Below are 18,085 nucleotides of genomic sequence, written 5' to 3'. Positions count from 1 at the left end.
CGGAGGAACCACTGAGCTAAATCTAAATCCCTGGCCCCTCTTTTTTTCTAATTGAGTAAATTACCATCAGAAAGTATCTCCCGGGCTCCGGGCTCCGTCTCCCTACATCCACTGCAGGACGCCCCTCCACCTTCGCTGCACCTCTCTGGGCCTCGCCCTTTGCCATCTGAGTCCCTCCTTCCAGACCCCTCGGTCTCCAGCTGTCATCCCGGCCTCGCCGCCTCTGCCCTTCCTGGGAGAAGCCAGTGTGCATGAGGCCGGGATAGCAGTCCCGCCCGCCGGTCCAGGGTTTGTTTCTGTGCTCTGCCCTGTGCCCAGTGGCCTCACTGACCGATTCGATCACGGTCCTGCTTTTCCCCTTCATTATGTGGCAGTCCCGATCTTAATGCCACAGAGTCCCATGGTGCTGTGGGCACTGTGGTGTTTGGTCCGTGGAGTTCCAGTGTTTTGCTCTGTTTTTAATGTTTGGAAACTTTGATGTAAAGAACGTTTTAGTGATAATGATATGGCTGGGCACCTATCACTGCAGCTACCAGGGAGGCTGAGGCAGGGTAATCTCAAGCTGGATTCCAGCCTGGGCCATTTAGCAGGACTCTGTCTCCAAATAAGAAAGAAAAAGGGCTGCTGGTGTAGCTCAGTGTAAGGGACCCCAATACCCCCAAATGACAGTGATATGAAATACATATCTTTAGGGCCAGGGATTTAGCTCAGTGGTTCCATCACCTGCCTTGCAACCTCAATGACCCAAGTTCGATCACCGGTACCAAAAAACACAACAACAACAAAACACATCTTTTTTTACTAACCAACTCTCTAGCACTTATGAGTTACAAAAGTCAGCCCATGGGGCTTCACTGCTTTGCAGGGGCCGTGCTGACTTTCACATGTCCACTCCAGCTGTATTTCAGAGCTACGGGTGTGGTGGTAGACGTGCCGCTGTGGGTGCCCAAGCCAATCGTGGACCTCAAGATCTGCATGTACGACCGGCTGTACCAGGACTCCGTGCTCATGCACACACGGTGAGCCCTGGCGGCCAGAGGACAGTCCCGGGCAGAGCTGTGGGCTGAGGCCTTGCAGGGGGAGGCCGCGCACCCAGGAGCCCTGTCCTTCAACACGGTTGCAGGGGACCAGAGGGTGTGGGATGGAGGGCAGGCACACGCCAAGGGACACGCAGCCTCCAGACGCTGGGAGGGCAGGGCTGGGCCTGTGTCTGGGCAGGGCCACACCTGCAAGGGTGACGCGTGCTGTCAGCTCTGTGTCGGTTAGCTGTCCACGCACAGGGCACTGGGTGCCCAAGCGTCAGGCAGAAGTCTCCCTGCAGTCCGACTCTGTGAGCACTGGGTCGGTCCAAGGCAGAGGCTCCGCAGCTCGGGCCCCTGTGCATCACCAGCGCACGGCCCACAGGACAGGACACTGCTGACACTGGGCCTCCGGTGTCCCCTGGCCCACAGGCAGCCAGCACCGGGCAGAGGTCCCCAGGGGCAGGTTGTCCTGCCAGGTCGCACCCCATGGAGAGGCAGCCTATGCGCACCTGGGACTCCTCACGGGGACCAGCACCTTGGCAGGCACTGCCACTGCATGCGGAGCTGTTCCATCCACAGTGGGGGGGTGCTTAGCAGGTCTGTTTGGGGGACCAGGGTTGCACAGGGTTTATCTCAGAATGCAAAGTGCTTCCGGGTCGTGTGGGAGAAAAGGAGGGGCCATGGGGAATTTTGCTGTCACTTCACCCAAGGTACACACTTTTTAGCATGAGTGTGTGTGTGGCATTGGGGATTGACCCCAGGGCTTCACACTCAGCTACATCCCCAGCCTTTCTTATATTTTACTTTGAGAGAGAGTCTCGCTAAGTTGTGCTCAAACTTGTGATCCTCCTGCCTCCGCCTCCTTAGTAGCTAGGATTCGAGGCATCTGCCACCATATCTGGCTGTGTAGTGATTTTTTTGAAAATCCATTATCAGCCATCCATAGTTTTGTGTAATTTGGTGGGTTTGAGCTGCATGGCTAGGAAAGGTGCTACTTCATGAAGACCCCTTGCCGTGTTTGTGCCCAAGACCAGCGCCCAGTGTAGGCAACAGGGGCCCTGGCCAGCTGTGCAGTGGGGGTGGCACGGTCCCTGAACACCCCACGCAGCCATCTTCTACTGGGGCCTGGGGCCTGGGGCCATGGTGTGGACCGCCGCTGCAGTAGGTGGAGATAGGACCCCCACAGCTCCAGTGGCCCAGGCTCTGACACGCTCGAGAGTGGAGAGGGCCTTCCTTTGGCTCCTGTCTTGGGCTCCCTCACAGACTGCCCGAGGTCAGCACAGCTGTGCCTCTCCTGAAGTGCGGTCACTTCCCTCATGTCTGGATTAGTCACCGTTCCTCTTGCTGGGACCCAACATCCAACACTGAGACTTGAAAGTGGAAAGGTGGTGGGCTAGGGATTTAGTTGAGTGGCACCGCACCTGCCTGGCAAGCACAAGGTCCCGAGTTCGATCCCCGGTACCAAAAGAAAACATGGAGAGATATGGTTTGGCCCATGGTTCAGGGGATCCAGTCCATGGTCAGCTGCTGGCAAGGCTGGAGCCACATGGCAAAGGGCCTGGCAGAGCAAAGGTGTTCTGTTCAGGGTGGCCAGGAGGCAGAGCAGGGGACAGCACCACAGAGGAGGGCACCAGGAACCACAAACGGTACTCAAGCCAGGCCTCCTGTACCACCCAGACACCCCCGGGTGGCTCTGAGCCAGTCAAGATGACAGAGAAGCTTCTACCTACAGCATCCACAGCACGAACATGGCCACCACCTCTGCATGGTCGTTGTGGAGTTGGCCCTCAGGGCAGACATCTGGGAGGCCCTGGGCCACAGACCCTGGAAAAGCATGAGACAGATAAGGGTCATTCACAGCACTCAAAGAGGCACCAGAAGGTTCTAGCCTGTTCTGGAACCATTGGCTATGCCTTCTGGGAGGACCAGGGAACAGCTTCCCCTCAGGGTACCTGAGGGTGCGTCCTCCTAGGGGACAAAAGAGTGGGGCTGTGGCAATGGCTGACTTAGCAGGGTGTCAGCTGCCCGCAGTGCGTGGGTGTGTGGGAAAGCAGCAAGGGCCCTGGGGCAGCAACAAACCTCTAGGCAAGTATCTAGAGCCCTTCTGGCTCCCTCTGCTGGCCTCGTGTGGGAGTTCAGGTCATCAGCAGAAGCCCAGCCATCAGGACCTACCAGGCAGGGGAGGCAGAATGGAAGGAGGGGGCCAGTGTCAACCCCAGACCTGCACCTGCAGCTCCCTGGCAGGATCTCTGGGAACTGGCGGGGCCGTATTTCACTTGCAGTGTAGTTATTTTGTTGTTGTTGTTTTTCTTTTGGTACCGCGGATCGAATTTGGGACCTTGCACTTGTGAGGCAGGCAGCAGAACCACTGAGCTAAATCCCCAGCCCTCCAGTGTAGTTATTTTTATTTAAGACTTTCTCCTCAGATTTCCTGTCAGAAAAACCAGTCCATGGGAAGCAGCTTTCTGGCTTCTGCAGCCATCAGGGCCCCTGCTTGGCTTGGACTGGGTGTGTGCCGATCCCTGTTGCTGGCTCCACCTTAGAAGTCAGTGCCGCTTTTTGAGACGGTCTCACTGTGTGGTCCCGGCCTCTCTTCACCTGGCTGCTCCCCAGGGTGCTCTCAAACTTGGATTCCTCCTGCCTGACTCCTGAGGGCCGGGACAACAGGTGTGGGACACCGTGGCCATCGACGAGCAGTTAACGACTGAAAGGACCAGGCACTGGCAGGCGCAGTCCTGTGGCCCTCACTGGTGCCCTGGCTCTGCCTGCAGGTCGAAGGTGGCCCTGCGCCTGCGGTTCGAGGTGTGCAAGGAGCTGAGAGGCCACCTGGAGCTGCTGCCCGAGTCAGGCTGCATCCAGCCCCTGGCGTCCTGCTCCGTGCAGCTCAAGTTCCTGCCCCGGTGAGTGGCAGGTGCTGATCGCACTCGGGGGGCACCTGGGGCACGCAGTGTCGGGGTGGTTGGCCATGGGGTGCAGTACCCAGTGGGGCCCAGCTGGCTGGCCAGCTTCCTGCTGTCTGCTGTGCCACCCTGGTGACACTGTGACCCCTCTGTCCACAGCCTGAGGTTGGGGGCCAGCTCTGCACACCCTTGAAGTTTGTCTCTGCTCCATCCCTGGGTCCCCTGTGTCTCCCTGTCCCCTTGCCCTGGCGGTTTCTTCCCTAGGCAGTTCCCAGAAGTGTCTACACGGCAGGGGTCTGGGCTTCCTGTGGCCTCCGGCCTCTGTCCTCTGCCAGATGGGCTCGGGAACATTTGTGCCAGCTTTCCAGTGCGTGGGGGCCGCAGCCCTGCTTTTAACCCCTCTGCCTGTTTTCCGGGGATGGAGCTGGTGCCCTGCCCTGAGTCCAGCGCTGGGGCTGGGACCACGTGGGTGCCAGGGAGATGGGGACCTGCCTTCCCAGTCTGGCCATGCCCCTGGCCGCTCAGCGTTGTGCAGAGGGTTTTTCTTTCTTACTTGCGTTTTCTGATATTCCTATAATGACACTCACTTCCTTTGGAATCAGAGCAAACTGTTTCAGTGTGACTTTTGCAGGGACCTGTGAGTCTCCTTTAAGCAACAGGCTCCCAGCTGTTGGGTTGACCTCTGCTCCTTTCAGTGCCACTGTTCAGACCCAGTCCCCATCACAGTCCTCCACACCCACGTCACTCCGGGGCAGTCGCTCCCTACAGGGCCGGTGCATCTCAGGCCTATGCAGCCCTGGTTCCACATGGTGACAGGAGCTGCCGCGGTGTGGACCCCACCACCCGGCACTCTCGGGATTTGGAAGCACCCCTAGCCAGCCACCTTACTGTCGTTTTGCAAAGTAGAAGAGGGAAAGTGCATTCAGTCTGCCCCACTCTGCAGACAGTCACTCCCAGAAGACGCCGGGAATTATTTTGACAAGGACACCCGCGTGCTGAAGGCCCCGATGACAATTTGGGTGGCTGACCAGGTCAGTGCGGCCTCCTCCCAGGTCCCAGGGCTGCTTCTGGGAGGCCCGGAGAGGGAGGGCCTGCCCCGTGTCCAGGGCCAGATGGGTGGCAGGCAGCTCGGCCCCCGCAGCCCACGAGGTGGGGAAGAAACAAGACCTCGAGTTGTACCCCGGGAGCGGTAGAGGAGGCTGGGCCTGGAAACTGTGCCGTGGCCACGCCTTCCTGGTCAGGACGGGGAATGTGCTCTGCCCTCCACACTCAGACCAAGCCGGTGGGTTTCACGGTCCACGCCATCGTCACCACGTCGGACCTGGAGCTCCGCCCCTCCACGCTGGACTTTGGCTACTGCACCATCTATGAGGCCATCAGGGCCAGCATCAGCCTCTGCAACCACTCGCTGCTGCCCCAGGAGTTTGGGTTCGTGGGGCTCCCCAAGGTACCGGCTGGGGTCACCTGGGGTCGCCCGGGGCCAGGGCACCGTGGCCCTCCTGCCCGCACACCCCGCCACCCCTGGGTCCTCATCTTTCCACTTCTCCTCCTGCTGAGGGAGCACCTGAGTGTTCCTGCCCAGGGCCCCAGGCTTCCCAGGTGGCCCCACCCCGACCCCAGCTCCACCTCACCCACCCGAGTGACCCACTCACGCATGAGCACCCACTCCCACACACCTGCCACCCACTCTGCTCGCTGCCCAGTTTGTAGACATCCAGCCCAACGACGGCTTCGGGACGATCCTGCCGCTAGAGACGCTGCAGCTTGATGTGCTCTTCCAGCCCACCAAGGCCAGGGAGTACAGCTTCGAGCTGGTCTGCAGGTCTGAGATAAACCGGTGAGCTGTGGCAGGGGGGCCCTCCACCTTGCACAGCCCGTGAGTGAGTGGGCGAGGCCGAGGACACAGCATGGCGTGTGCCAGCGCAGTGTCTGTGGTGAACATGCGTGTGTCTGCACGTGTGAGCGGGTGAGCTGCTTTGTGAGCGGGCATGTGTGTGGCCATGAAGGCCCTTGCCATTGTCCGAGTGTGCATGCAGGTGTTCCCGTGTGAGGTGCATACACAGGGCCCTTAGGATGCACACTGTGACAGCTAAGTCTCCACCCCTGGGCCTGGGATCAGGACCAGAGGGGGCCGGGGGGTGGGGCAGACAGCAGCTGAGCATGGTGGGGCTGGGGTTCTGGGGGTGATGTTGGAGCAGAGGCCCCAGCCTGGCCTGCCCCTCTCACCCTGGCCCGACCTGCATCTGGGGCTGCCAGGCCAGTGCTCCATGGACAGAGGACGGAGTGTGCAAGCAGAGCCACCTTGGCAGACAGTGCACCCTGCCTGCCTCGCAGACTTCAGGTCTGGGGTCGGTCCCGAGCCCAGGAGAGAGGCTGGTTCTGGCTCTGTTCACCCCTGGAGACAAGGAGTGGAGTTTCCACAAGCATTGGCTGAGACTGTGTGCTTCATTGTATGAAAACTACCCATGAGCTGGAATTGCAAAACCCTGCGGGCATGGGCAGCCGTGCAGGGCTGAGCTCCTGCATCTGCATCCCTTCAGTCTGTCCCCCTCCACCAAATCGGCCTCCAGTCTAACCATGTCTACCTCAATTTCTCTGTCACGGAAACAGACCTTTGGCCCAGAGCAGGCATCACCTTTGCTCCCCTCCCCACCAGAGCTGGTCCTTCCACACTGCAGGAGCCTCTCACGCACCCTCTGCTCCTCCACACACGTGTGTGCGCGTGCACACTTAGGAGTCTGATAAACCGAGCTGTGTGCCTGGCGCCGCGTGCTCTGCAGGCTGTGGGACTCCGAGGGCTGAGCAGCAGAACCAGGCAGCAGGGGGCAGGGGGCGTGGTCACCCTGCCTCCACGCGGGGTCTGCCTTCTGCTCATCTCCCATCCTCACTGCACACCGAAGGGCCCCACGTGGGAAGTGTTAAATTTGAATGCCTGTGACCCATCAAAAGCAGTGAGAAGCCAGGCGTAGTAGCACATGCCTGGAATCTCAGCACTCGGGAGACTGAGGCAGGAAGATTGCCATGAATTCGAGGCCAGCCTAGAACACATAGTTCAAGGTCAGCCTGAACCATATAACGAGACCCTGTCTCAAAAAAACAAAACAAAAACAAAAAAAGAAATCAATGTTTCATTGAAAGTCTTTTTTTGTAAAGAAAAAAATCAGTTAAACATTACTCCTAGCAAGGCCAGTCAAGGTAAAGAGAAAAACACAATCGATATCGGAGAGGACCTAGCCTGGGCCGCAAGAAAGAGAAAACCTGACGGCTTGGCTGGGAGAGAAAAATTCCCCACGTCCGCGATCATCAAAACTGACACAACAGCAGGTGAACCTCTGGAGAGCTGAACAACTCTGAAGAAAAAGGAATTCGGGGTTCACGAGCCCCCAGCAATGGAAGCTCCCAATCCCGTCCCAAATGGAAATGGTTCCACCGACGATTCCTCCAAACAGCAGAGAACAGCCATGCTGGTCTGAGAGCCACACAGGCCGGAAAACACCTGCACCGCAGCGAGGAGCAGTGCCCGGCAAGCAGCACAGCCGGGCCAGGAGCAGCGGGCGTCAGGAAGGTCTCCAAGCAGGCGCTGGCCACCAGCAAAAGCCCGGGGTGCCGAGCGATGTCACAGATGCCAGGAAGGTCTCAAGGCCCCAGGCGAACCCATGGCCTCCAGCGTCATGATGGCAGCACCTGATGTCTCTGATAGGCCCGGGGGCCACAGAGACAAAGAGGGACCCCCTCGAGCAGCCAGAGCCAGGCTCTCTGAATGGATGTTGGAGTGCCAGGTGAGGGGTTGGCGTGTCCCTGTGATCCTGGCATCCCTAAGGCTGAGGCAGCCTGAGCTATTTAGTGAGACCCTGTCTTAAATACAAAGGGCTGGGATTGCAGCTCAGAGGCAGAGCACATGTGCAGCAGGTAAGAGGTGCTGCTTCCATCCCCAGCACTGAAGAAAAAGAGGTGCAGCTGGTGCACAACTATGTTCCCTCCTACTAGAGAGGCAGACGCAGGAGGATCTCTTGAGCCCAGAAGTTGGAGACCAGCTTGAGAAACATAGTGAGACCCCCCCTCTCAAAAAAAAAAAAAAAATCAGTTGGAAGGTGAGTCACCATGTGCATTTTAGACCTATGGAGAAGAGGAATTGGTGAGAGTGACACTCAGCAGCCATAGAAAGGTGAACCCCAGGCCACCAGAGACCCTGAACTAGCCCGGAAATACAGATCTGTGGTGCTTAGAAGCGGATCAGGCTGAGTTGACACGTGACATCTGATGACTGTCGCGCTGCACACATTTCCAGTTCTCAGGAGTGAGGGTGGTCACCTGCAGTGTCTCCCCAGAGAGAGCCTCTGCCCCGGGGTAGAGATAAGGAATGCCAACATCTCAACACCGGGTCGGACCTTCCAATAGACAGGTAGGAAGGGCACTGGGATCACCCTTTAAAGCCTAAATCAAGCCAAGCGCAGTGCTGCACACCTGTTGCCCCAGCACTCTGGGAGGCTGAGGCAGGAACACTGCAAGTTGAAGCCCAGCCTGGGCAACTCAGCTGTTCAGTGCGACCCTGTCTCAAAATAAAAAATAAAATTTGAAAAGGGCTGGGAGGGCCGGGGATGCAGCTCAGTGGTGCCGCACCTGCCTGGCAAGCACAAGGTCCTGAGTTCCATCCCCAGTACCAGAAAAAAAGGACCGGGGATACAGCTCAGTGCAAAGGCCCCGGATCCATCCCCAGTATTGAAAAAAAAGCATAAAACAATACATGTAATTAGACCTGAAGATGTAACTCAGTGGTAGAGCACTTGCCTTGCGTGTATGAGGCCCTAGGTTCAGTCCCCAATACCACAAACACACACACACACACACACACACACACACACACACACACACACAAATGTAATTAGGATAAAATTGATGAGGGGGCTGGGGATTTAGCTCAGTGGTTCCGCCACATGCCTTGCAAGCAGAAGGACCCAAGTTCGATCCCCGGTACCAAAAAAAAAAAAGCTGATGAGGAAAGGGCAGGAATTCAAGAAAAATATGGAATATAAAATTTCCAAAGTAGAACATGGTGGCACATCCCTGTAATCTCAGTGCTGGAGAGGCTGAGGCAGGAAAATCACCGACAGTTCAAGGACAGCCTGAGCTACATAGCAAGACCCTGCCTCCAAAAACATCCAAAATAGCTGGGCATGGTGGTGCAGTGCATGCCTGTAATCCTAGCACTCGGGAAGCTGAGGCAGGAGAATCGTCATGAGTTCAAGACCAGCCTGGGCTACATAGCGAGACCCTGTCTCCAAAGAACCAAAGATAAATTTTAAAATCCAAAATAAATAAGTTTCCAACAGTTAAAATGCCAAACATCTGTTCTCTTTTTATAATGGATGGTGCCAGGACTCAATTTGTGATGGTATAAAACTCCCTGCTTATATTTTAAAAGTGATTTATCATTTGTCATTTTTAAATGTCAATAAATATCTAGCATAATAACCCAGAATTCCCTCCTTTGCAACTGTCTAAGCTTCCAGTTAATGTTTTCGTGCCCATCAAAACTGCACAGGGCTGCATGTATTCTCAGAGCAAGGCTGGCAGCTGGAGCCGTGTGCCCCAGGCACCAGGGCTGTGCCTCCCCGTGGCCTCCGAGGGCCCCCGCATGGCCAAGCGCCATCACCTGTTCCCTTGCAGGTGCTTCAAGCTGTCCTGCCATGCTGTGGGTGTCCACCCGCCCCTGGAGCTGTCCCACTACCAGATCAAGTTTGCGGCCACTGCTCTGTGTGACACCTCGGTGGCCTTGCTGTATGTCGCCAACTCCCACCTGACCACGAGCTCACTGGCCCATGCTGTCGGCCGGGGGGACCTCTGCCCAGGGGGGCCAACGTCTTTCGAGTTCCTGCCGCCTGAGGACGCGCCCATCACCATCTCCCCCTTGGTGGGAACCGTGCTGCCTGGAAAGGTGAGCGGGGCTGCACCAGGGTCAGGCCAGCATCAGGCTCACCCTGTGGGCAGCAGGTGAGGTCCTGGCCAGTGCAGGGCAACGCCCTCAGCCCTCCAGTCGGGGACCCCACAGCCTGTGGGAGGCTGGGATTCCTCGAAGCGCCCCCTCCTGGCGCAGTGGTCAGGGAGGACCATGATCCGTGCGCAGCCTTGAGGGGGGCCCAGGGCCCAGCAAGGCCACCCGCCCTGGTGCTCACAGCCCACTGCCCCTGGCAGAGGTGCCTGGTCCGGGTGGCCTTCCAACCCACACTGCCCTGCAAGCTCGGCACCCAGGAAGCTCTCCAGACCCTGAGCCAGGAAACCAAGGCCAAGCCGGTGCGTGGAGCCCTTGGGAGGGACAGGCGGCCAGGGAGAGTGTGCCAGAGCGTGGGGTGGGTTTGCTGGGCCTTCGAAGGTCAGAGGTCTTTCTTTTTTTGGTACCGAGGATCAAACTCGGGATCTTGCGCTTGCAAGGCAGGCGCTGGAACCACTGAGCTAAATCCGCAGCCTGGTCAGGGGTCTTCTTGTAAGTCCCTTCCCTGCCCTCCAAAAGCACCACCTGGCAGCGAGGGGGAGCCCTGCGGGTGAGGGCCTGGAGGGCAGCGTGCTGGGGGATGGGGTCCTGCAGGGGGCGGGGCTCTTGGAGGCCAGGACCTGGGGCACAGCTGGGCTTTGACAGGCTGGACAGAAGGACCCTGAAGTGCAGCCTGGCAACGGCAGGGGGAGGGGGGAGCGTAGGAAACAAGCCAGGGGCAGCAGCAGGCCCTGGTGTCGGCCCTGCCCGTGAGCAGGGCAGTGAAGCTTGGGAAGGCACCTGTCGAGGACCCTCTTACACAAACTCCAGCCCTCCTGTGCCTCTGTTCCCCCACTGGCGATGTGCAGTCCTTGGGCAGCCTCAGTCTGTGCCCTGGCCTCAGGCCCCCCACCCCGGCTTAGCCCCGGGCCCCGAAGTCAGCCCTTCGTAGGAGTCAGTGGGTTCCCATGGCTCAGCAGGCCTGGAGCGGGGCCTGGTGCTCCAGACAGTGCTGCCCCGGGGCACAGGCAGAGCCTGGGCAGCCCCCCAACACCTGCCCCGTCATCCAGCTCCAGAAGGATGCGGCTGCCCAGCAGAAGGACGTGAGGGCACAGGACTGGCTGGGCCAGGCCCCCGCTCTACAGAAGCAGGAGCTGGAGGCCAGGTGCGCTGGAGGGGTTTCCCCGTGTGACCCAGGCCACCAGGAAAGCCCACCGTGGTCCTGGGAGCCTCTCCCGGCAGGCTGCCAGAGCACAGCTGTGTGGACCCTCAGGGCCGGAAGTTCCCGGGGAACAAGCTGGATCCAGGGCTCCTCTCCCAGGCGTGTGCCCAGCACTTCCTGGGGGCCTGGTGTCACTCCGGAAGACCCCACCATGGGCTGCAGGAGAGGCTGCTGTCCTGACTGAGCCTTCCCAAAGCGGAAGCAGCCCAGGAGTGCTCTGGGGGTTGGCCATTTGTCAGCCCTGGACTTGTTCCTATGTCCCGGGAATGTGGCTCCCGCAGGCCGCTGTCGCTGCACTCTCGGAGCCTGGTCCCTAGGGAGCGGCGGGGAAACCGGCCCTGGGCTGAGGAGCCCGGGACAGAGCTGCCAGTGCCGCCTGCCGGTTTTGTTCCAGAGCCGAAGAGTACCAGGCCGCCCAGGCCGCGCTGGCCAGAACATTCCGGGGGCGGTTTGACAAATTCGTGGTCCCCTGCGTTGTTGCCAGCGGTGACGTCAAAGACAGGAGGGGCCTGGAACCCCTGAGCTTCAGGTGCGGGGTGTTCAGGCCCAGCTGGGCGTGGCCAGCCGCAAGCTCAGCGTCCTCCGCGGGGCCAGGCCGCTCGGGCCGCTCCGCCTCAGCCGCTCGCCCCTCCCACAGCCCCCCCCACACGCTGTACCTGGAGCTGTGGTGCCCGGCAGTGGCTCCAGCTGTCGTGCTGACCTCAGACGGAGGCAAGACCCTCATCGACTTCGGCCACATCGCTGTCGGTGCGTTGCCTGGATCCCCACCTTGGTCCGGCCCGCCCCGCCCCGCCAGGGCACTGCTCCTGGAGCCCAGCTGGGCCGACTCCCTTCCGTTTCAGGGCAGCGCGGCATCAAGAAGGTCTCCCTCCAGAACATCGGCCGCGAGGACCTGGCCGTATCCTTGTCCACACGCAGAGGCGCCCAGGGTGGAGCTGGGCCGGGGGAGGGTCCAGCGGCTGCTCCTTGACGCCGTCCAGGTGGACTTCTCCCTGCTGGACCCCAGAGGCCCCTTCTTCCTGGTGAACACCCCCAGCAAGCTGCGTGCCGGCGAGACCCGGGTCCTGGCGCTGTCCTTCTCGCCCCACGCAAGTGTCCAGGTGAGTGCCACCCCCTGGACACCCTGTGTTTCGGGCAGGAGCTGAGCAAGCCTGGCCCCCCAGCCCCTCGCCGGCAGGGCAGAGGGAGCCCCCGGCCTGACACAGGCTGTGCTCCAGGCTCAGGAAAGGCTGGAGGTCATCACCAAGAGAGGCGCGCTCCCCCTCACCCTGCTGGGCACCGGCATGGCCCCCGTGATCACGTGCTCCCTTGACGGTGACGTCCTCGACATGGGCTACGTGCTCGCCAGAGAGTCCGTCTCCATGGGCTTCAAGGTTTCCTGGGGGGGTCAGCCCTGCTTTTGGGGGCCCAGGGGCTGGGACAGTGGAGGCCCAGGCTGCTCCCACCCAGCCCCAGTGCGTGGCGCCTCTGCTACGCTCCGGAGAGGGCAGGGGGTGTCCTGCCTCCAGTGGCGCTCACCTGTCCTTCCCACATCTCCCTGTGCCCCTGCGCAGGTCTATGCACAAGGCCCGGCCAGCCCCTTGGGCTTTGCCACTCAAGCACCCCCTGTGGGAGCCCAACTCAGGCCCCTGGGTGAGGCCACTCTGCCCGGGCTCCCTCGAGGGCTGGTGCCCACCACCCCACTCTGAGGACGCCCTGGCCCAGCTCACGCAGCCTGCGGAAGGACACCTGGCCCGGGGGTCCTGGGAGCAGAGCCCGGGATGGGGACTGTGACAGAAGGGGACTCCAGGGCCGGGGGAGGACAGGTGGGGCCGGGTGAGTGGGGCAGCTGCGATGACCTAGGGTCCGGGCCAGGGCAGGATGGAGCGGGCTTCCACCCTGAGTGCTGCACCATCGCTGTGTGAGGGGTGAGGCCACCTGGTCCCGTGCGGGTCCCCTGACACCCTGCGCCTGGCAGCTGCAGAACGACTCCTCATTGCCCATCAAGTTCTCCGTGCGGCTGAGCAGCCTCTCAGGCTCCGGGGCCTCTGCCCAGCAGGAGCTGCCACAGTTCCTCACTGCTCGGCCCCAGAGGACGGACATCGTGGGTGAGCTGTTGTCCAGGGGGCAGTCGCTGGGATGGCAGGGTGGGTGTGGTGTGCGGGGGGGCCCCTGCCCACCCTTCCGCTGCCCACAGGCACACAGAACCACAGTGGCCAGAGTGTGTTCAGTGTGGTCCCGGTCACCGGCATCATGGACCCTGGGAGGGTGCAGGACTTCACCGTGACCTTCAGCCCCGACCACGAGAGCCTGTACTTCTCTGACGAGCTCCAGGTGGTGCTCTTCGAGAAGGTGGGGCCCGGCCACCACTGAGCATCCCCTCCGCACCTCTCCCGGAGCTGCCCCATTTCAAGGCCAAGGACACCACATGGGGGTCAGCAGGTGTCCCTGGTCCCGTGGGGCCCGACGCCTACAGTGGAACTGGGGAACAGGCTGCCTGCTTCTTGTCCCCAGAAAGTCTCTCACCAGATCCGGCTGAAGGGGGCCGCCCGCGAACACATGATGTTCGTGGAGGGCGGGGACCCCCTGGACGTGCCCGTGGAGTCACTGGCAGTGATCCAAGCCTCTGACACTGAGCACAGACAGGGTGAGCTTGGCGTCAGAAGGGGCCCCCAGCACCCTCCTGGCAAGTGGGGATTCCGGGGCCAGCACCCCCAAAGCCAGCAGGACCCACTGTGCCCTGGGTTCAAAGGGATTCCAGCCCCAGCTGCCCAGTGCCTCCCTCCACAGAGGCTGAGGAGCTGAAGCCCATCCTGCTGACCCTGAACTACATCCAGCTGGACACAGACCAGCCAGCATGCCCTGCCACCAGGGAGCTGCAGGTGGGCTGCATCCGGACCACACAGCCGTCTCTAAAGAAGGTGATGGTGGCTCCACTCCTGGTGCCACCCTGGAAGTGTCTGCCCCACCCCAGCCAGGCAGCCCTGGCTGTGCCCCTCACTAGTGTGGCTGGGCTTTCCTGCAGCAGGTGGGGGTGGGAAACCCAGGCAGAGCAAGAGGGGTGCTGGCAGTCTGATCCCCAGTCCCTGTGCCTGCTGGGGTGCCGGCCCCTGCCCCAGCAATGCCGATGCCTGCAGGTGGTGGAATTCAGCCTGGATGGCATCACGTGGCTGCAGCACAAAGGCTTCTCCATTGAGCCCTCCAGGGGCTCTGTGGACCGAGGCCAGACCAAAACCATCAGTGTCTCCTGGGTGCCACCTGCCGACTTTGACGTGGGTGCTGGGCCAGTGATGGGAGAGGCGGCTGTGGGGCTGTGGAGTGACTGGGAAAGACTGCTCCCTGGGGTGCCGCCTGGCTGAGGGTCCTCTCCTATTCCAGCCAGACCAGCCGCTCATGGTGTCCACCCTGCTGCAGCTCAGGGGGGACGTGAAGGAGAACTACAAAGTCATCTTTGTGGCCCATGTGGTGACAGGCCTCTAGGACCACAGAAGCCTCTCCCACACCCGAGGCCCTCCCCGCACAGTGGAAGCCCACCCCACCCAGGCCAGCCCAAGGGGACAGGACCCTGGCTCCCAGTCCCACGAACATGGCCGCTTCCCGTGCTCCCGGACCCAGCCAGTTCAGGGCCCACAAGGACCCCCTCCCTGAACCCAGTGCAGCGAACTTCAGGGGCTGCAGCAGAGCCGCCCCTTGGGCCGAAATAAACGTGCTGTGAGCCGATGTGCACAGCCTGCAGTGTGGGTGACAAGCACCGAACTCGAGGTGGGGACAGAGCCCTGGGGAAGCGCGCGCGCGCGCGCACACACACACACACACACACACACACACACACACACACACACCCCTCCATCCGTACAGCAGCAAGCTGTGGGGCGAGGACCCTAGGGAAGGCAGAGTCGTTACAGAAACCCTGGAGAGGCCCCTCGGGAGCCCCCAAACCTGGAGTACAGGGTGCAGGAGCTCTCAGGGCTGGAGCTGAGACTGGCCCAGACTGGAGACGCGGGTCGGAGGGGAAGGGCCGCTGGAGCCCAGGCCCCTAACCAGCGCCTCCTGATAATCCCAAGGAAGGGCTGAGCAGGGGCGGGGCCAGGGCAGGCCCAGTCTGAGGGTGTGAGTGTCCACCCGACCGAGAAGTCTGGGCTCTGCCCTGGGGCCTGAGCCACCTCCAAGGGCCCAGAAAAACCCAACTGTGAGCGGCTCCTGCGCCCCACTCCGCCGGGGCCTGGCTTGTTCCCCATTTCCCCAAGCGCCCGCCTGCCTGGCCCTCCGCTAAGCACCGCCCAGCCACCCCGCACCCCGGAGAGCGTGTGCCCTTCCGGGCCTGGGAGCGGAGGCGCGGGGCATCTGTGGGCCTTCCTGGCACTGCTGGGCTCCGAGGCACTGGCGGCCGGCTTTTCCCCTTATCAGCCGGTGGCAGTGACCCTGGAGTGCGTCTGTGGGTCTTCTGCCCAGGGCCCTGGAGGCCGCCGCTTCCCAGGAGGCTGGCCCCTGCGGTGCGGCCCGGCCAGCTGGGAGGAGAGGCAGCAGGCGGGCCGGGCCGGGCCAGCCCCCCGAGGCCCAGCTCAGCCCAGGGCTCCTCCCCTCTCGGTACCGGCCCTCCAGGACCAGGCAGCCAAGACAGGCCTGGGAGGAGGGAGGGCCAGGGCCAAGCTCCCGGCCGGGGGTACAGGACAGCTGTGGGCAGAGCCCTGACGGCACTGTCACTTCCCCCGGGGAGACAGCAGGCGTCCACACTTGCGTGCGGGGCACAGGGAGCAAACAGGAGGCGGTGCTGCTGGGCCCGGGGCGGCCAGCAGGGGGCAGAGCAGCCCGGTGGGAGGGCGGGTAGGAGTCTGGGTCCTCGCCCAGCGGGATGAGAAACAAGCAACCGGGCTGAGGGAGATCCGCTGGCCCCTCGAGCTGATGAGGCCTTCACGGCCAGTGTTCCTGAAAAGCCTTCCGCCTCCAGCGCCTCAGCGGCCCGACTGGAAGGGGGAGTGGCCTCAGCCCATCTGCGGGGATCGGGGACCGCCGGCGGCTGAGGATGGACCCCGCTCCTCCTGCAAGACCACGCCCCATGGGGCTAGGGACACAGCTTTTCAGGACAGCCGGGGTGGGGTTGGAGCAGGCCACGCCCAGCCACGTGCGGGTCACCGGGGATCCGGCGGGAAGACTCTTAAACCGGTAGGGAGTGAGCGGGACATCTGGGGCGGCGCCTCCGGGCCAGGGGCGGGGACTACAGGGTCTGGGCGGGGTTACAGATGGGGCCTCCCGGGGACCGGTTCTCCGGTGGGCGGAGACTCGCGTGGACACCCCCTTCTGTGGGCGGGGCACGGCTGGTGAGGCGGGGCTTGGGCGGGGCCTCCTCGGCAAGGTCGGGGCGGGACCCATAAAGCCCTGCGCTCGGTGGGTGGGAGGGGGCCTTGGTGCTCCAGTCCCACGGAGCATGGCCTCGGGGCTCTCGGCTGGGCTCTTGCTGCTGCTCCTGCCGCTCCTGCTCTTGCGGCTGCCGCAGGTGGGTCGGGGCCTGTGCGGGCCCAGCGTGCGCGCGGACCCCCCCCCAGCCTGGGCTCACCCCTGTCCCCACAGGTGGCGCCGGGCTCGGCGGACAGCGGCGGCTGCGACCCCTCGGACCAGTAAGTCGGGCTGGGTGGGGGTGGGGCCGCCGGCCGCGCCGCCCGCTGCAGCTGCCCCGTCCCCGCAGGTGCCCACCCCAGGCCCGCTGGAGCAGCCTGTGGCACGTGGGGTAAGTGGAGGCCGCGTTGGCGCAGGCTCGACCGTTCACCGGGGACCCTGTCCCCCTGCTGCCCCCAGTCCCGGCTGCTGGCAAGAGCGCTGGGCCCTGGCAGCCGGGAGCAAGGCGATCACAGCAGAAGGTGCAGTCGGCTGGGGACAGCGTGTCCTGGGAGTGAGCCCAAGGCCGCCCAGCCAGGGCGAGCGGCTGCACAGACCGGGCTCCGGCCAGGAGGCATCTGGCGTGAAGAGGGTGCCCTGGACTCCTCTCCACCTGGCTGTGGTCACGTCTTGGGTGTCTGGGCGGCAACTGGCCAGAGGGTGCAGGTGCCCAGTGGGCAGGGCTCAGTGCAGCAGCGGTGGGGTCCACTCCTCCCCTCCAGGCTCATCCTACTCACTGTCCTGCTGCTGCTGCTGTGCGGGGTCACTGCCAGTTGCATCGGGTTCTGCTGTCTCCGAAAGCAGGCACACACTCAGACTCACCTGTCCCCGGCGTGGCAGCCCCGTGACCTGACAGCCATCCCCGTGGACAGTGACAGCCCTGTGCACAGCACTGTGACCTGTGAGTGCCCTACGGGGAGGGCTGTGGCCATGGGGCGGCGCCCAGCTGCCTGCACAGACCCCTCTGCTTCCTGCAGCCTACAGCTCGGTGCAGTATCCACTGGGCATACGGCTGCCGCTGCCCTTTGGGGAGCTGGACCCAGACTTCATGGCCCTGCCGGCCTATAGCCTGTCCACCTTGGAGCTGCCACCCTCCTACGATGAGGCCATCAAGATGGCGAAGCCCAGAGATGAGCTGGCTCCTCCCCAGAAACCAGGTCCTCTCCCAGGGCCCTCGGGCCTCGGGACCACCCCAAGGCCCCAGGAGCCAGGTCCCAATGCCCAGTAGCCCTGCTGCCCTGTAAAGGGAGCAAGAGAGCTCTCCTGGAGCCACAGAACCAGGGCTCGGAGTCCTGGAGCCAAGGACCCCAGCCTGCCCCCATCCTTCCCCCGGGAAGGCTGCCATTCAGCACATTGCTGCAGCCCTGGCCTCGTTGCTATGTAACGCAGTCACCAGCCCCATGCTGGCCACCCCCAGGCAGGCTGCCGCTCTCCGCCCCAGCCCCTGGCCTGGCTCACAGGCCTCAGTCTGGAAGAGGCACCAAGGGCCTGAGCTGCGTGAGCTCAGGGCCAGCCGTGATGTCCACAGCTCCTTTAGGGGAGAATAAAGTTCATGTCTAAGTGGTCTCTGCCCGTGGGATGGCTCTGGGGGCCCCAGGGAGTGCAGGCAGGAGGGCAAGCA

The 18,085-nt window shown here is 62.2% G+C and overlaps 2 protein-coding genes across 15 annotated transcripts in view; both read left to right on the top strand.

Annotated features, from left to right (window-relative positions):
* Cfap74 (cilia and flagella associated protein 74) overlaps positions 1 to 14,817 on the top strand; it is a 40,198-nt gene extending 25,381 nt beyond the window's left edge. For 8 of the 13 annotated variants that reach the window (XM_087214540.1, XM_087214546.1, XM_021243416.2 and 5 more), the window contains 19 exons: positions 898 to 1,019; positions 3,794 to 3,922; positions 4,866 to 4,953; positions 5,196 to 5,369; positions 5,626 to 5,759; positions 9,590 to 9,857; positions 10,115 to 10,213; positions 10,961 to 11,055; positions 11,507 to 11,641; positions 11,750 to 11,859; positions 11,955 to 12,010; positions 12,093 to 12,212; positions 12,330 to 12,485; positions 13,070 to 13,199; positions 13,289 to 13,443; positions 13,606 to 13,738; positions 13,882 to 14,012; positions 14,229 to 14,363; positions 14,470 to 14,817. In XM_087214540.1, the coding sequence (XP_087070666.1) occupies positions 898 to 1,019; positions 3,794 to 3,922; positions 4,866 to 4,953; positions 5,196 to 5,369; positions 5,626 to 5,759; positions 9,590 to 9,857; positions 10,115 to 10,213; positions 10,961 to 11,055; positions 11,507 to 11,641; positions 11,750 to 11,859; positions 11,955 to 12,010; positions 12,093 to 12,212; positions 12,330 to 12,485; positions 13,070 to 13,199; positions 13,289 to 13,443; positions 13,606 to 13,738; positions 13,882 to 14,012; positions 14,229 to 14,363; positions 14,470 to 14,571 (2,472 nt within the window). In that variant the 3' untranslated portion in view covers positions 14,572 to 14,817. Of the gene's footprint in view, positions 1 to 897; positions 1,020 to 3,793; positions 3,923 to 4,865; positions 4,954 to 5,195; positions 5,370 to 5,625; positions 5,760 to 9,589; positions 9,858 to 10,114; positions 10,214 to 10,960; positions 11,056 to 11,506; positions 11,642 to 11,749; positions 11,860 to 11,954; positions 12,011 to 12,092; positions 12,213 to 12,329; positions 12,486 to 12,665; positions 13,200 to 13,288; positions 13,444 to 13,605; positions 13,739 to 13,881; positions 14,013 to 14,228; positions 14,364 to 14,469 lie in introns of those variants that run through there. The other 5 variants (XM_087214541.1, XM_087214543.1, XM_087214550.1 and 2 more) reach the window with 5 other exon arrangements.
* An 841-nt stretch (positions 14,818 to 15,658) lies between these two features.
* On the top strand, positions 15,659 to 18,030 carry Tmem52 (transmembrane protein 52). Of its 2 annotated transcripts, XM_004863819.4 has the most exons (5): positions 16,437 to 16,585; positions 16,660 to 16,706; positions 16,775 to 16,816; positions 17,187 to 17,365; positions 17,442 to 18,030. In XM_004863819.4, exons 1-5 carry the CDS (start codon positions 16,517 to 16,519, stop codon positions 17,690 to 17,692), a joined length of 588 nt encoding a protein of 195 aa, XP_004863876.1. In that variant the 5' UTR covers positions 16,437 to 16,516; the 3' UTR covers positions 17,693 to 18,030. The 2 variants fall into 2 exon arrangements, with proteins under 2 accessions (XP_087070684.1, XP_004863876.1); XM_087214558.1 differs by lacking the exon at positions 16,437 to 16,585 and adding an exon at positions 15,659 to 16,254 and having other exon boundaries at positions 17,187 to 18,030.
* Positions 18,031 to 18,085: the final 55 nt, after the last annotated feature.

Source organism: Heterocephalus glaber, unplaced genomic scaffold (genome assembly GCF_053883595.1).
Source record: "Heterocephalus glaber isolate CG9 unplaced genomic scaffold, H.glaber_assembly_v1.0 deba00001447, whole genome shotgun sequence".
Lineage (NCBI taxonomy): Eukaryota > Metazoa > Chordata > Mammalia > Rodentia > Bathyergidae > Heterocephalus > Heterocephalus glaber.
This window is presented reverse-complemented; position numbering and strand designations above follow the sequence as displayed.

Coding starts and splice junctions, on each gene's coding strand:
- Tmem52 (XM_087214558.1), top strand. CDS start 15,994: ATGAGGCCTTCACGGCCAGTGTTCCTGAAAAGCCTTCCGCCTCCAGCG. Junction 16,707..16,774: donor GGCTGCGACCCCTCGGACCA/GTAAGTCGGGCT, acceptor CCGTCCCCGCAG/GTGCCCACCCCAGGCCCGCT. Junction 16,817..17,186: donor AGCAGCCTGTGGCACGTGGG/GTAAGTGGAGGC, acceptor CCTCCCCTCCAG/GCTCATCCTACTCACTGTCC.